The sequence below is a fragment of the Poecilia reticulata genome, chromosome 21 (genome assembly GCF_904066995.2).
Source record: "Poecilia reticulata chromosome 21, P_reticulata-male-v2, whole genome shotgun sequence".
Taxonomy (NCBI): domain Eukaryota; kingdom Metazoa; phylum Chordata; class Actinopteri; order Cyprinodontiformes; family Poeciliidae; genus Poecilia; species Poecilia reticulata.
In genome coordinates, this window is record NC_088850.1 from 1,958,247 (window position 1) to 1,973,729 (window position 15,483).

The window sequence follows — 15,483 nt, forward strand, 5'->3', positions numbered from 1 at the left end:
TTGGGTTTAATTCAAGTAATTTGTACAAACCAGTTTGATTAAAGACAGAAAATGAGGGATTATTTCTTGATTCTGAAGTCGAATCTTTTATTGGTTTCAATGTATTTTGCGAATCTCAGAATATATAAAGAAAGTAAGAAGCAAAAAATAATTAAACTTTTCAGTTCTGCTGATCCCATCTGGATATCTGGTTTCTTCTCTTTCCAAACAGCAGCAACACAAACAAAGTGGCGTTTTAACATGTAACACGTTTCTATCAAAACTAATTTCTGTTCCTCCTTCATGTTTTTCTAAAATAAAAAATAAAACATTTCAAAAACAGGTGTCATGTCTCCAGGTTAATAGAAGCAAATATTTATTCCAGTCTTTCCGCCGTCATTATTAAGTTATATTCGGAGTAGGGGAGATGTCACACTGTGTGAGGGAAAGCAGTTAATGTAAAACAGGGTCAATGATTGAGGATTTTCACATTTTAAACAGATGTTAGCGTCTTAATGCTAAAACTAACCATACGTGTGGTTAGAACTACACAGACTAGATGTGTGTGACGACTAAGACCCCTAATAATTTTAAATCAAGCATGTAAAACAACAGAAAGTTCAAAATGTAAAAAAAAGCTTTTTGCGATATGTTCATCCTTCAAGTTATCTTATGAAAGTCTTGCTCTCTCTCGCCGTCCTGCAGCCTAAATTATGTCTCAGATTCAAATTAAACGGCTTGAAGACACTGAAGAGAGCTTCCCGTTGATGCTTCAAATGCTGCATTCACAGCACAGAAAAGTATCGGATTTTTAAGTTTCTGACCAGCTGTTCACCTCTCCTGTGTCTCCAGTTTGGATAAAAACACCAGAGAGGTTAAAGGTCGAAGAAAAAAAAAAAAAAAAGTGGGTATGAGATCTTCAGTCCATCCACCAGTTACACCAGCAGCTTGTTCTGGTCTCCGTTTACCTCCCAGTTTAACAAAACGATGATAATCAAAGTTTAAATTGGTGAACTGACAAGTTGAGGTGGCTGAGATGATCCAAAGAGGAAGAGTTCAGCCAATAGGGGGCGCTGTGGTCCCCATCACACAGAAAAACTTTCATCCAGGTTTGAATTTCCAGTCAGTTCTGAACACCAACACTGAACATTCAGAGGTTTTCCTGTTCATCCTCAGAGTTCCTTCAGTTTGACGCAACGTTGGGTTTTCATCCTACAAGAAAGAAGAAACAGATTAAATAAACTGATATTTCTGCTCAGAAACACAAAAAAAAACAATAATTTCTCCCTTTACCTGCTGAGAAAATCTTCATCGTCTTCCTAGATCTTCATCTTCTTGTTCACCACTAGAAACAAACATTTCATCAGTTTTCCTTTTGAGCTTCAGGATTTAAAGAACGTCAAACAGAAAAATAATTTTTTTAATTTAAAGCTTCACTCAGTCGCTGAGTGTTTATCAGTGTAATAAAAACATCTCATTAAATTAATGTAACATTGAAAAATGTATTTAATTTTATTCTAAAACATTTTAAGCGTTTGTTTGTTTTGTGGATTTTTTTTTTTTTGCCAACGAAATCATTAAATGATTCGAATAAGGAAAGAGTTTTAAAACCAGAAATGTCATGTGTTGGTGAAATTAAGGGCTACATCATGAGGAACCCCGCTTACCCAAAAATACGCATGGAAAGTTAAGTGGAAGGAAAAACTGCTTAGCAATACCACAGACTTGAATTGCGAAGCCATGCAAGCCTTTAGGCGAGATTCAAAAAGCAAAAACTGAAGATTGAATTGGAGTTTCAAAGATTAAAAGACGTCAATGTTTCTGTGCACAAACGTCCCAATCGACTGCTGAACCAGAGTCAACATCGGAATCACCTTACCTGAACAGGAAAAAATCATCTGGGTTGCTTTTGACAGCCAGTGGCACAAACTCAATCCAAAAATATTGATGGAAAATTTCATGGAAAGAAAAAGTGTGTAGGAAAACGTGGAATTTTTAAGGTAATTTTCCAGTAAAAAGTAGCAATATGTGATTTAATATGTGATTTAGTGCCTACAGTCGATACACTTCAAAAGCTTAACTTAATTCCTGAAATAAATGTACTTTTAAATTATATTGCACTTTATTTAGATGCATCTGTATGTGGAGAAATGAGTATTTCAGAACATAATTTAGCAGAGATAACGAGTTTATCCTTCAAATGAAGGATAAATTAAAGTGACACGGATGAGACGAAGAAAAGTGATAGAAATATTCCAGACTTTTCTGTTCCAGGTACCTTCATCAAGCGTACACGCCCTGACGCGACTCTCCAGCGCCGAGAAGGCCATGCGGCTGTTTGTGAGTTCAGAGGTCAAAGTTCCCATGTCACAGGTCAGCGCCATGATGGGACCGTTCTCAGACTTCAGCTGCATCCGAATCCCATCCTGAAGCGCCGGGACCAGAAAAACAATCAGCTTTAATCCATCTCTCTGGGATCGGCTGCTCTCCCCTGGGATCTGCTCACCTCGTCAGGAGGAGGAATGACCAGCTTCGTTTCTGGAGGAGATCTGATGACGATCACCGTCTGTTGCTGCAGGGCTCCAAGGCGACAGATGTCATCGCAGCAGATGTAGGCCAGCGTGAAGACAAGTTAAGGATCAAACACTTCTTAAAGGAACAACGACTAATTAAACCAGTTGGTCTACATATGTTGGAATTGTCATTTTAACCTAAAAGTTTTTGGTTGGGGTTTAAAAACTCATAATTACTTTAGAAATTCTACATCTTCATTGTTGATGTTTTGATATCTGCTGAAACAAACATCAGCTACCGTTTACTATGTTAGCTACGGCTAAAAACATTAGCAGGAGCTAACAGCATTAGCAGGAGCTAACAGCATTAGCAGGAGTTAATGCAAAATCAAAACAAAGTGGAAAGAAATCAATAGATGTTGAAATAAAAAATTAAGCATCTTTAAGTTTTGTAACTCTAATAAAGTTGTGAAAATGTTTTGATCTTGACGCGAAACGTAAACAGTTAGAAACTGGAGATCTTCGCAGCGTAATGTTGGAAGTTTTCAGCAAACTCCCTCATCTTTATCTCCCCTCCTCATTTCTGCATTGTGTTTTATTTCAAATTGAAACGGCTGAACTTTGTTGTTGCGCAAACTGTTCTGGTTGGACGGCGCTAGCCAGAGCGTAGCAACTTATCATCTTCCCAGATACATTGCTACATAAACAACATGACTAAAAACGCCAGCATTATCTTTACTGTCTTGTTTTTACATCTAAAATAAATGTTTTTTAATTAAAGTTCATACAGCTGCTTCATTATCGCGACATAAACACAAACTAGCTGCATATCTGTAAGACATTTAGCAGCAGAAGCTCCTCAGTCAAACTCAGAAGGATATGAAGAGTTCTCCTCATCCTCAGTGAGGTCAAAGAGCTGCTGAGCGCAGGATTTAAAGAGACGGTCCACTTCCTCCTCCATGTCCTTCAGCCCCTGCAGCATCGTCAGGAAGGACAACGTGTCTCTCCACAGGAAGCTGAAGATGGGACTACTTCCTCTGAACAGAGAGAAGGAGAGATCCTGGTTCAAGGATTTCAGATTGGACATGAAAACAAAACAAGGAGTTTGGAGGAAACATGTTTAAAAAATGTTTGATTTAATATTTAAATAAAAATTTTCTATGAATTTACTGCAGATGTTTCTAATGACATCAGGAAGGATGGAGAGAAGGAAGGAAAACTGATGGAAACGAGCAAGGAAAGATGGATAGAAGGAAACAAAGAAGGAAAAATAAAAGAATTAAAGGTGAAAAGACATAGCAGGACGGACAGACAGAACCAGAACCAGATGGACCATTTCCAGTCTGTGGTACTGGCTGAACTGGTTTTAATCAGGAATGTCTTCCATCCTCTGTGACCTGAACGGTTTCTCTGCTCATCTCATTCCTGAACAGAACCGATTCCACTTACATCCACCGGACCCGCTCATCCGAGTCGCTCTGGACGAGTCCGACGCCGTGCAGGACGTCCACGACGCTCTGGACTCGGTGCGTGTGGGTCTGGAGCTTCTCCGCCGCCTCTCTGACGTCCAGCGAGGCGTCTGGGTCGGCCATGAGCAGCTGGAGGAAACCCTGCGTGAGCCGGGTCAGAGGAGTACCTGGAGACGGAACCGCGCCAACAGAGCCAGGCTGGTTAAACACTTAATCAATAAGCGTGATTCAAACTAAATCAGATATTAAAATATTAGCAATGCATCAATGTGAAACCTTGGGCCAACGTTCAATATTTATATTGAATGGCTGATTTCCAATATTCACCAATATTTCCATAACTTTGGACAGAGTTTAAAACATCAACCCAGTTTCATTTATCGGACCGGTACCGATGTTAATGCCGATATATCAGGAATCACCTGAAAACAGGTTTATGAGCTGAAACAAGACGAAACGAAGGACGGATGGAAGAGAGCAGGGAAGGAAGCTGGATTAAAGGAGGGAACGATGAAAAGATGGATGAAAAAAGGAAAATAAAGCAGCAAAGAAAGATGAAGGGATGGAAAGAGGCAAGTAATGAAAGAAAGGAAGGATGGGAGAATTAAAAGGAATGAATGAAAGCAATGGATGGAAAGAGGGGAGGGCGAAAGGAAGGAAGCAGATGTTAATTCTGATATATTGTGACTTTCTATAAACATTAAATATTCCAAAAACAGCAAAAAGAAAAAGAAGAAATCAATAATGGAGGAGAAGAATCCAGGATTTGACTTGCAAATTTTCCAGCCATCAAAATAAATAAATGTATTTATCCTAGTTAGAATATAAACACTGATATGGTTATATTTATCTCGTAATTATTAGAAACTAATTTGTTGTGACTCACCTTCTCTGATGAACCAGTCGGTCGTTTCATCCTGACGATAAAATTCACTGGAGAAAAGGAAACAAATATCATTTAGAAGGTAATTTGGTCAATTTGACCCGGTTTCTGAGACGGGTGGTACCTCTTCACATCAGGTTCTGATGGATTCTGAGCAGGTCTGTTCGGATTCTGGAGATCAGAAACCAGATTCTAGGATTTTATGTCACATTAAAGATCCGATGAAAGATGTAGAAACTGACTCCAGACCTGCTCTGGTGCCTCATCTTCATCCTCCTCCTCCTCTTCTTCACCCCAGCCGCCGGTCGCCCACTGCTCCTCTTCCAGTAATGGGTCGGCGCCGGTCGGGAACTGTGGCCCGTCCAGATAAGGAGGCATGATGGGAATGGCGTCGCTCCGAATGTCGTTTCCTGAAATGTCCTCCGGCAGGAAGTGATCCTCACAGATGAAATACTGCTCAGACGGATCCTTATCGGTTTCCCTCAACGCCGCCAGCCATACCTAGGAGACGAGGAGGCAAGGAGGGAGGTGAGGAGTCAAGGAGGGATCAGAGGACACAAAACGTATTAGAAGAAAACATGAAGGACAAATGAAAAGAAAATATAATAAAATACAAAGAAGGATGAAAGAAAAACAAACATAAGGCGAGGAAGGAGGGAAGGAAAGGACACAAAAAGATGAAAGGAGAAAAAGGAAGGGAACGAAGTAGGACAGAGAGAAGAATCCAAGGAAGGAAACAAGAAGGAAAACCAGGAAAAATGGGAGAAAGAAATGAAACAGGGAAGGTTACAAGTAATGAGGGAGGGAAACAAGGAAGGAAAAAAAGAATGAAAAGAAAAGACAAAAAGGGAGGGTGGCAAGGAAACAGGAAAGGATGGAGAGAGATGAGGAACGTTACAAATTAAGAGAGAAGGAAGGAAACAAGAGGAAATATGGAATAATGGTAGAAAAAAAGAAAATAAGGGAAATGAAAGGAAAAGAAGACAATAAAAAAACAGGATAACAAGGAAGAGTGTAAGGAAAGAAGGAAAAAGTGAAGGATGAAAGGAAAAAACAAACATGGAAGGAAAGATCCAAAGGAAATAAGACAGGATACATGGAAAGATGAGAGGAGATAAGGACATAAGGAAGGAAGGAAGGAAAGAAAGAAAGAAGGAAGGAAAGGAATGAAAAGTAAGAAGATGTAAGGAAATAGGAAATGACAAGGAGGAGGAAACGATGCAAAAATAAACAGATGAAGGAGAGATTGAAGGGCACAATGTAGGACAGGACGAAAGACAGGAAAAGAAAGAAAGGGATAAAAGGACAGGTAAGTAGACCAGAGAAATGAAGAATCCATGGAAGTAAACAAAAAGAAACATAAAAAGATAGAAGAAAACAAAAAAGAAAGAATGGGAACGAGAAGAGTAGGACAGATGGAAGGACACAACAATGAAGATGTCAACACAATTAAGGTCAAAATGAAGGAAAGACAGAAGGAAACATGTTATGATGAAGAAGCGCAGAAAGAAGGAAACACTTTCAGACATTGGGATAGGGAACAAATCTTGGAAATGCACATTTTCCCTAATTTTCTATTGTGACATTATTAAAGACCAGGAAATATACTGAGCCAAACAGGAAAACAACAGCTACTTCTGGGCTTGGACTACTTCCCGAAGCCTCCGCTGTACCTTGACTCGGTCCGGAGATGTGGGGAACCTGAAGAACCGTTTCGGTCCTCGCTTCAACGCGCCCCGGCTCACGCTCCCCATGCGGTTCGGACACCCGGACACGACGCACCTCCACATGACGTTGAACACCGGCTTGCTTTCCTTCCGAGTCCAGCGAGAAGCGGCGGCAGGGATCATGTTTCGGCTGGAAAACCGGAGGGAAAAGTGCAGGAAAAACACATTCACATTCCCGCCACATGCAGTCTGTTTACGTCGCGCTCCTCAGGAAATTATCAGGTCTCTGATCCGGAAGTACAAGTTTTTTTTTAATGGCGGTTGGCTGGGCAACTGTGATGGTGCATTACCGCCACCTACTGGGCTGGAGTATGGACTGGAGCAGCTAAACAGAAAAAAAACCCCTAATGCTGGGAACTTAACAATTCAACTTCGCATTAATAAACTAAATTCTCTCTATTAAGTTTGTATTTTTCAAAAATAACTTAATTTAGCCTTTATTGTTATAATTGAGATGGAGAAAGGGAAAGAAGATGTAATAAATAAATTAATGAATGAAATATTGAAGTACATGAATACGAGTTGCTAGATCATGCCCAGTTGAATGCACTGAGCAAGTTAGTCTATCAGGGGGCGCCAAAGGCTTTTCAGTTTTGCCACTTCTTGCACTGAGACTCTCCTTTGGAATAATTTAAAATATTTCCCTGTACCATTGAGTTGTGCAAGCTTCAACACAAATTCAGTTTCACAGAACACATTTCTAACTTTAAAATAATAATTTAGTCAGATTTTTTTATTTTTTTTTATCTGGGGAAGGCAACCCCAACAGATACTTCATTAATTTGACCTTTTACTTCACTGACATCAATACCAATGATGTTATCAATTGTAAATGTAATGTTAATTGTTCTTCCTTCTTTTTGGAACTGCCTTCTGTCCGATTCATGGTACATTCCATAAAAATATGAACTTTAATATTTGTATGACAAAACGGCCACCATTTTGTCATACAGTTTCTAAACTTTTTAATTATTTTCAGTTTTTTTTTTTCAGAACAAATTTTAATATCAAATAAAGATAACATTAACAGACACAAAAAGATGTTTTGAAACAATTAAGGGAAAAAAAATAACCAAACAAACCTGCTGATATCTGAATAAAAACTACAGTGAAAATGTCAAATCAAATTTGTACTTTTTTGATCAAAGTGAATAAATCCTCAAAGTGGATTTATTTTCATTGCATATATGCAAACAGATCAATACAAGATAATGAGCAATAAACACAAGTTTAGAAGGGACTTATACACAACGTGTCTAATTTCCCTAAACATAAGAAATCGTCTCAGGACGTTCATCATAGAGAAGAAATTTATTTGTATATATACATTATGTAAAATTTTCCATTTTTCAATGTTTCATTTCTTCATCATGCATAAAAAACAAACCAACACATATTTTACTTGTATTTCAGATTTTGACTCATTTGACAGTGACTCATTTAGAGAAACTGAGTTAATTCCACTTTTATCACTAAGTAGTTAATAATTGTGCTTATAACGCACAATTAGATGAAAAAATCTGTTCTCTTATGAACATATTGCATCCATCCATCTTTGTTGCAACAACAGAGAAAAACTTTTGACATTTTGCCAAAATGAAGCGGTCCATAATTTCTGAAGTGGGAGGGAAACATGAATGAAAAATTATATTTCAAGACTTTTTGCAAATAAATTGGAATGCAAATGTAATCCAATGCCTTTTATGGTTTTTAATCCCCACAAGGTTTAAATATCTAAATATTTAGTTAGCAAGATATTATTTTAAGCTATAGACAGTATTTAGTTTGGAGCTCAATATTTAGTTTACAACCCAAATATTTAACTTCAAATTAAATATTTAGCTCCATTCCGTTACTTGATAACTAAATATTTAGTTTGAATCTAAATATTTTGTTTCCTACTTAAATACTTAGCTTCAAACTAAATATTTAGATTAGCCCATAGCCAGAATAATCTCATTTTTGGTTCAGCAATTTTTATTCTACTTCTACTTATTTGTTAAATATTACAAACTGCACACTGAAGTTTTGTCAACTAGCTGCCATGTTTACTATGGAGAACACAGAGACACTGAGGAGTCATATGAGCTGAACCCAAAGCCAGCATAAAGTGGCTCAGTGAAGGTGGTGCTGAAGGTGTAGAGATGGAGCTGTGTGTCGGATGAGACCCTGTAGAAGGACAGGATGCCGGCCGAACAGTGCAGATACACCGCTACTCTGTGGGACACGGACGAGGACGGGATGAATATCTGACTGTTCCTCCCATGGCTGATAGAATATCCACCATCAGAGCAGCTCAGCCTCCAGAAAAGTTCATTCTTTCAAAACTTGCAGCCATTCCTTTTTCCTTTCCTCCTGATTCGTCTGTAACTGACGGCTATGCGAACTCCTCCTTTCCACTCCACCTCCCAGTAACAGCGACCAGTCAGGGCGTTTCCACACAGCAGCTGCCAGAAGTCGAATCTTTCTGGATGATCCGAATACGGCTGCTTCGCTTTAACCAGCGTCATCTTATGGACAGTTTCAGGTATTTGTTCACAGAGTTTGTGTCTAGTTCACGTTCACAGAAATCTGATGGAGAGAAACAGTAGAGCAGAAATTGCTAATGACTCATCTGGGTTTGTTTCTTATTGAATTTATTGCTCAGTAACATAATAATACCCAAATATGGAACGTTTACTCGTTTGTTTCACTTGAAGAAACCATGCAACATGTCATGTGTAACATGTTTCACATGTAAACATTACACAATTTAGCAATACCTGAAACACATTTGACAAACTTTACACATGTGGAATGTTTTCCCATAAAGTTTACACTTTATATTTGTATGTAGCACATAAAACAAAAGTATGGAATCTTCCATGTGGAATATTTTCACATGTGCAAATGGCATACTAAAATAACACCGGAAGCACATGTGAGGAATCTTTGACTTGTGGAACATGTTCACATGCAAAAATTATATGATGTAGTAACCCTGAAGAACATGTGGGCAACCTTCCACATGTGCGGTGTTTTCACATGTACAAATTACACAATTTAGAAACACCTGAATCAAATGTAAAATGTTTTTTGCATGTAATTCACATGTGCAAATTACACTATTTAGCAACATCTGTTGCACATTTGGGAAATCATCCATGTGAAACCTTTTTTCATGTGTTTCACATGGAAAAAGAAAATGGCATAATGAAGAAACACTTCTTGTTCTTTTTAGTGTTAACTATCTAATATGCTAAAACACACTACTAACTCTTATTAATAAAGGCTAGTGTTAAGTCACAAACTATTTTGCAAAACTTACACTTCTGAAGTCCAGGTTTTAACCTCTGTTCTCCTTGATGATCCAATCTGCAGAGAGAAACAATTACTTTTACAAATGTGATTCTAACTGTAATTATATCAAAACGTTTTGCCTGTTTTCCTGGAAACAACCATTCCTAATGCCTTCCTTCTGCTGAATCAGTTTCCCGTTTGTCATCGTTCTCCTCTGTACCTCAGTCATTGTATAAATATTCAAAATATTTCCTTTTATACTGTGGTTAAAGAGCAGAACTATGGTCTAAATGTTTATTTAGCGTTATATCTAAACTTATCAGTCCCAAAACTGAGGCAGTATTCTGGGCTCGACCTCTTGCTGCTCACATACTCCATGTTTATTATAAAATGTTGAATGTCTCATAAAGTTCCTGTAAACTGAACATTTGGTGCTACTGACCTGTGGGAAAGAGTTGCTATTTGTTTAAATTCCAGTTTTATCCTGTCTGTATATTTCTTAAGCAGGTAATTTGTATGGAATGTTTATTTCCCTGGAGGAGACGGGTCTTGCCTATTTTTAAAGAAAATATGAAATAGCAGGAGAGTAAAAATGGAAAGTGACAGTCTCCTTGGTTATGGTGCCGTTTAGACCAACCAGTTATCATACGACTGGAAAAATTATAAACTTGTGATTATATTGATTACATTAGATTTTAGAGAAATATTTAACTCTAAAAAATAGATAGAAAACTTTACTTTTTTGTGAGATAGGGATCATTTATGTTGAACTAAATGTGGGATTAACTAAAGCCGAGTCTTTCATTGGAAACTCTTCTATTCATCATCCAGATTACAAGAAGATTCTGGTCCTCACCGGAGAGTTTCCAGCCTCCAGTCTGGATTCTCTAATCCACTAGACAGAAGTTTGACTCCTGAGTCTCTGGGGTGATTGTAGCTCAGGTCCAGCTCTCTCAGGTAGGAGGGGTTGGAGCTCAGACCTGAGGCCAGAGAAGCACAGCCTTCCTCTGCAATCAGACAACCTGAAAGCCTGAAATTATTAACATAAAAATAAATAAATCAAAATCAGTGGATGAATCCTATTTAACTCAATGATAAAAAAACAAAGCAATGGTTGCTTATCCTTACCTGAGAACCTCGAGTTTGCAGAACAGACTCTTCAGTCCAGTAGACAGCTGCTTTATGCCTCCGTCCTGCAGGTTGTTGTTACTTAAATCTAGCTCTCAGACTAGAAGATTCAGAGCTGAGAACGGAGGACAGAGCTTCACAGCTTCTCTCTTTGAGGTTACAGGCATTCAGCCTATCAAGGGATCAACAATGAAAACATTACAAGTCTGTATTTACAGCAGAAAATGAACTATTAGGTTGAATCTACTTACGGGACCGTTTTGGAGGCTTTGACCACAGGGAGAAGCCACAGAAGAGCTTCTTCTGAGGATGAGAATTTCTTCAAGTCAAAAACATGCAGATCTTTTTCAGATGCCAGTAAGATGAAGACCAGAGCCAACCACTGAGCCGGAGACAGTTTGTCTGTGGACAGACTTCCCGCAATCCAGTTTCTCTGAACCTCCTCTACCAGAGAATGATTGTTCAGTTCATTCAGACAGTAGATCAGATTGATGCTTTTCTCTGCAGGCAGATTCTCTCAGAGCTTCTTAACATATTGAAACGTTTCCTGGTTGGATTGTGAGCTTCCTCTCGTCTGCAGGCCACTCAGGAAGGTCTGAGAGGTTGGCACGGACAGTCCAAAGAGGAATTTGAGGAACAAATCCAGGTGTCCATTTGGACTCTGTATGGCCTGATCCACAGCAGTTTGGTGCAGGTGTATTAGTGGAGTCTTTTCTTTTGCGTCTCCAGGCAATGGGCATTTCAACTGTTCATCTAAAAGATTTACACCAGACTCAATGAAGGTCAGATGGACATGAAGAGCAGCCAGAAACTCCTGAACACTCAGATGGACGAAGCAGAACACCTTGTCCTGGTACAGCCCTCTCTCCTCTCTGAAGATCTGAGGGAATGTTTGTGAATAAACTGAAGCTGCTCTGATATCGATGCCACACTCTGCCAGGTCTGATTCATAGAAAATCTGGTTTCCTTTCTGCAGCTGATCAAAAGCTAATTTCCCCAGAGACTCGATCATCTTCATGGTTTTTGAATTGAAGAATGGTTCTGGTTTTGCTCCAACAACCCTGATCCTCTTCTCTTTAGTCTGAAGAGCAAGTAGATTTATAAACAGCTCAGTGAGAGTCTTTGGAAGAATCACTTCCTTCTGGAGTTTCATCGCATCCTGCAGGACTGCAGCAGTGATCCAGCAGATGGCTGGGATGTTGCACATGACGTTCAGGCTTTGTGAGTTCTTGATATGGGAGATGATTTTTGTGGCTTGTCTTTCATTTTTTAACGTCTTCTGGAAGTACTCCTCTTTCTGAGGGTCGGTGAATCCTCGGATCTCTGTCATCAGATCAATACACTCAGCAGGGATCTGATTGGCTGCTGCAGGCCATGTGGTTATCCAGAGGCAAGCGGAGGGAAGCAGTTTCCCCCTGATCAGGTTTGTCAGCAGAACATCTAGAGAGCTGGACTCTGTCACGTCGGTCAGAATCTCACTGTTGCTGAAGTCCAGCAGAAGTCTACTCTCATCCAAGCCATCAAAGATGAACAGAACCTGGGAGTCTTCAAATCTGCTAATTTCTGCTTCTTTGAATTCAGAAAAGCGGTGATAAAGAAGCTCTACCAAGCTGAACTGCTTCTCCTTCAGCAGATTCAGCTCTCTGAAGTTAAAGGGAAACATGAACTGGATGTCCTGGCTGGCTTTATCCTCAGCCCAGTTCAAGACGAAACTTTGTGTTAGGACAGTTTTTCCAATGCCGGCTGCTCCTCTGGTCATCACTGTTCTTCTGCTTTTGCAAGCTCTTCAAATACATTCTGGAACCTTTTCTTCAATTTAGACTTGATTTCTCCTCTGCTATCGGTGCAAAGAGTTTCTTAATGAGAAAACAAAAAATTATTGAAGTTACATATGTTCATTAAGTTTGCTGCAGGTGTGAATATTTCTGATGTTTCTCTAATTTAGGTTCTTTTGAAACTCTTCAAATCATCTTACTCTTTTGTAGATTGTCAGCCAGCTCCTCCTCCTTCATTCCCCTCAAGAGGTTCAGGGTCATGTTCAGGAAGAGATTTTTGCTGTTTCCACCCTCATCTGTCTCATTCTGGCTCGTTAAGCATCCTGGGCCGTCTTCTGTCAGAACCTTTTGAATTTTTCTCAACTAGTTTTTCTCAAACTGGACAATTTTTTCCCCCTGATGCCGGAACACAAACATCCACAGCTTAACTGAGGCAGAACTGATCCAGATCCTAGAACATTATAATGTTGATACAGAAAACTGTATCAACATTTATAAGCTGAAGAAGGGAAAAAGAAACAAAGCTGAGACAAGATGATAGGAAAAAACCTGAAACAACAGATTAAAACCAAAGTTTGAAGAATTTAGGATGCTAAATACAAGCTGATGCTAAACACATCACCATGATGCATTCCCATCCCTGCTAGATGATTTTTGTCGCATTGATATCAAATGTTCTCACCACAAATATGGAATCCAGATGTTTTTGGTGCAGAGGGACAGATTGATCCGTGAGGATCTCAGAGCAGGGCTGGTTGATGCTGCAGAAACATTACACATTGATCCATGGTTAAACAAATGTCTGATGGTCTGCATTTCTAAAACACCTTGTTTAGTCCAAGGACTTCACACTACATTCACCCATTCATTCACACACTGATGGTGGTGAGTTACATCACAGCAACAGCAGCTCAGTCAGAACCACAGGGGCCTCTGATCCCCACCAGTAGATAAATACAATAACAAAGATGTTTTGACTCTCCATGTTAAATGTAATAATATGTGTTATAACTGGGTTCACCATTTGTGAAAACAAAGAAAAGATCATGATGAAAGTGTTCAACTTTGTGATCATCTCCATGTGCAGCATTTCAAAATTTAAAGTGTAAATTATTTCTCGTGAAGACAGAAGAACTTTTCTGACATGCCACACGCCAATGCAGACGGACGACATTCCTGTTACTAACTAGACAGAAACAAGGAAAGGCTTCAGCCTGCTGTCACGCATGTACCAATCTGAGTCTGGGCCGGGCTTCGAACATTGTTTTTTACTTCTGTATCAACTGGAATTGTTTGTTTGGGATGAGATAATTAGTTCTAGGCTTCAGCTTTTAATGCTCTTGGTTGCAATTTCTGTCATGTAAAATTAATTAGAATAAATCTGATGAACATCGTGTTTTTTCATCCTACAGTCTCTGACCATCGTTTCGTGTCTAGTGAAACCTGTGAAATGTTCCCTGGTGGAACTGGATTGGCAGAAACCAGAAAGGAATGTCTGGATTGTCACGAACCTCTGTGATGATGTTAGACGCGGAAGTTCACACAGGCAGAGGGGAAGAAATATTAGTGAAAATAGAATAAAAAGAAAATAAGTAAAACCTCTGGTTGAAACTCCAATTTGCAGATCTACTTCATGTTCATGAGGGCAGGAAATTTAATCCAGTGCCTGTTTTTCAGTCAGATCAGCATCTCTTCTTTAGGCAGTGTCACACTTTGTGTCAAGGATTTTTTCTTAGTTTGTTGTTTGATATTTCTCTAGTGTCTCATGACAGATTATTTGATTTCAGGATTTTATAGACAAGCTGTTCCCTTGTTACAATTCAAAAACTTGAAAATATAATGAAATATTTTCTTTCCCTTGTTTTCATTGTAAAACAGGAAGAGAGCATAAAAGGAAACTTACTGTTTGTTTGTAGTCGACGTCTCTGTCCATCGATATTTTTCGCTTGAGCAAACACTTGAATCCAGCTTTGGCTTGAGGTTCTGGTTCAGCAGCGTCCATCTTGTGTTCTTGCTGAGAACTTTAGTGAAACAGAAAACCAGATGATGTTCACATATTTCTGCACAAGTCAGGAAACCAAGATTTTATGCCAGAAGCTAATTTGCATTACAAATTATCAACAACTTGCTGAACTGCTGATTGTAAAGTAATGCATCACAAAAATCATGTTAAAAGCTATAAGTGTTGTGTAGTTTTTGAAAGGTGCAATTTAAGCAGTTAATTCAGCTCAGTTTTGTCTTACTGCTAAGAAAACTAACAATGTTTAAAATCTTACATATTTCTGCAAAGCTCCAGGCTGTTTAAATAAAAATTAATCCATCAGGATTATCTCCCAAATACTTCCTTAGTCTAATTTGGCTTTTCTTTTTATCCGTCTTTTAAGTTTAATAAAGTCACATAAACTGACAGCTATAAATCTAAACAGACTTACCTCTGGTTCTTAAATTCTGAATATTTATCCATTGATGTTTTACACTCAACAGGTTTCTGGGATTGAGCTTCAGTTTGAAGTTCTTGTCCAGCAGAATCCATTTGATGTCACTGCACTGACCTTCAATACAACAGAAAACATGTCAGGTCAACGTTCAGAGGCTCCTGCACACTTAACTTTACAAAGAATATTGAAAAGAAACTTATGAAACTGCTGATTCATCTTAGACAAACAGTCAAATGTTTGTGTGTTTTAGAAAGTGTAAAGAAAGATTCAAGCTAAACAGGAAACCTAATCA

The 15,483-nt window shown here is 38.8% G+C and overlaps 1 protein-coding gene and 1 pseudogene across 3 annotated transcripts; both read right to left on the reverse strand.

Moving 5' to 3' along the window:
* Positions 1-332: 332 nt before the first annotated feature.
* LOC103457172 (transcription factor E2F1-like) lies at positions 333-6,834 on the reverse strand. Of its 2 annotated transcripts, none has more exons than XM_008397137.3 (10): positions 6,518-6,834; positions 5,094-5,345; positions 4,969-5,015; positions 4,848-4,894; positions 3,942-4,128; positions 3,374-3,529; positions 2,486-2,600; positions 2,258-2,405; positions 1,273-1,324; positions 333-1,191 (listed from the first exon to the last, which is right to left on the reverse strand). In XM_008397137.3, exons 1-9 carry the CDS (start codon positions 6,692-6,694, stop codon positions 1,299-1,301), a joined length of 1,155 nt encoding a protein of 384 aa, XP_008395359.1. In that variant the 5' UTR covers positions 6,695-6,834; the 3' UTR covers positions 333-1,191; positions 1,273-1,298. The 2 variants fall into 2 exon arrangements, with proteins under 2 accessions (XP_008395359.1, XP_017157540.1); XM_017302051.2 differs by having other exon boundaries at positions 4,969-5,036.
* A 200-nt stretch (positions 6,835-7,034) lies between these two features.
* Positions 7,035-14,755, reverse strand: LOC103457173 (protein NLRC3-like; annotated as a pseudogene). Its single transcript, XR_014085685.1, has 7 exons — positions 14,657-14,755; positions 12,954-13,116; positions 11,230-12,834; positions 10,979-11,150; positions 10,707-10,880; positions 9,879-9,925; positions 7,035-9,142 (listed from the first exon to the last, which is right to left on the reverse strand). The product of XR_014085685.1 is annotated as a protein NLRC3-like (transcript).
* Between the last annotated feature and the right edge of the window lie 728 nt (positions 14,756-15,483).

What these genes read in the sequence shown, in the direction of transcription:
- LOC103457172 (XM_017302051.2), bottom strand. Translation starts at nt 6,694, where the DNA reads ATGATCCCTGCCGCCGCTTCTCGCTGGACTCGGAAGGAAAGCAAGCCG. An exon ending in GATGAGCGGGTCCGGTGGAT is followed by an intron (nt 3,530 to 3,941) that starts GTAAGTGGAATC and finishes CTCTCTGTTCAG; the next exon opens with AGGAAGTAGTCCCATCTTCA. An exon ending in GGCGTGTACGCTTGATGAAG is followed by an intron (nt 1,325 to 2,257) that starts GTACCTGGAACA and finishes GTTTGTTTCTAG; the next exon opens with TGGTGAACAAGAAGATGAAG.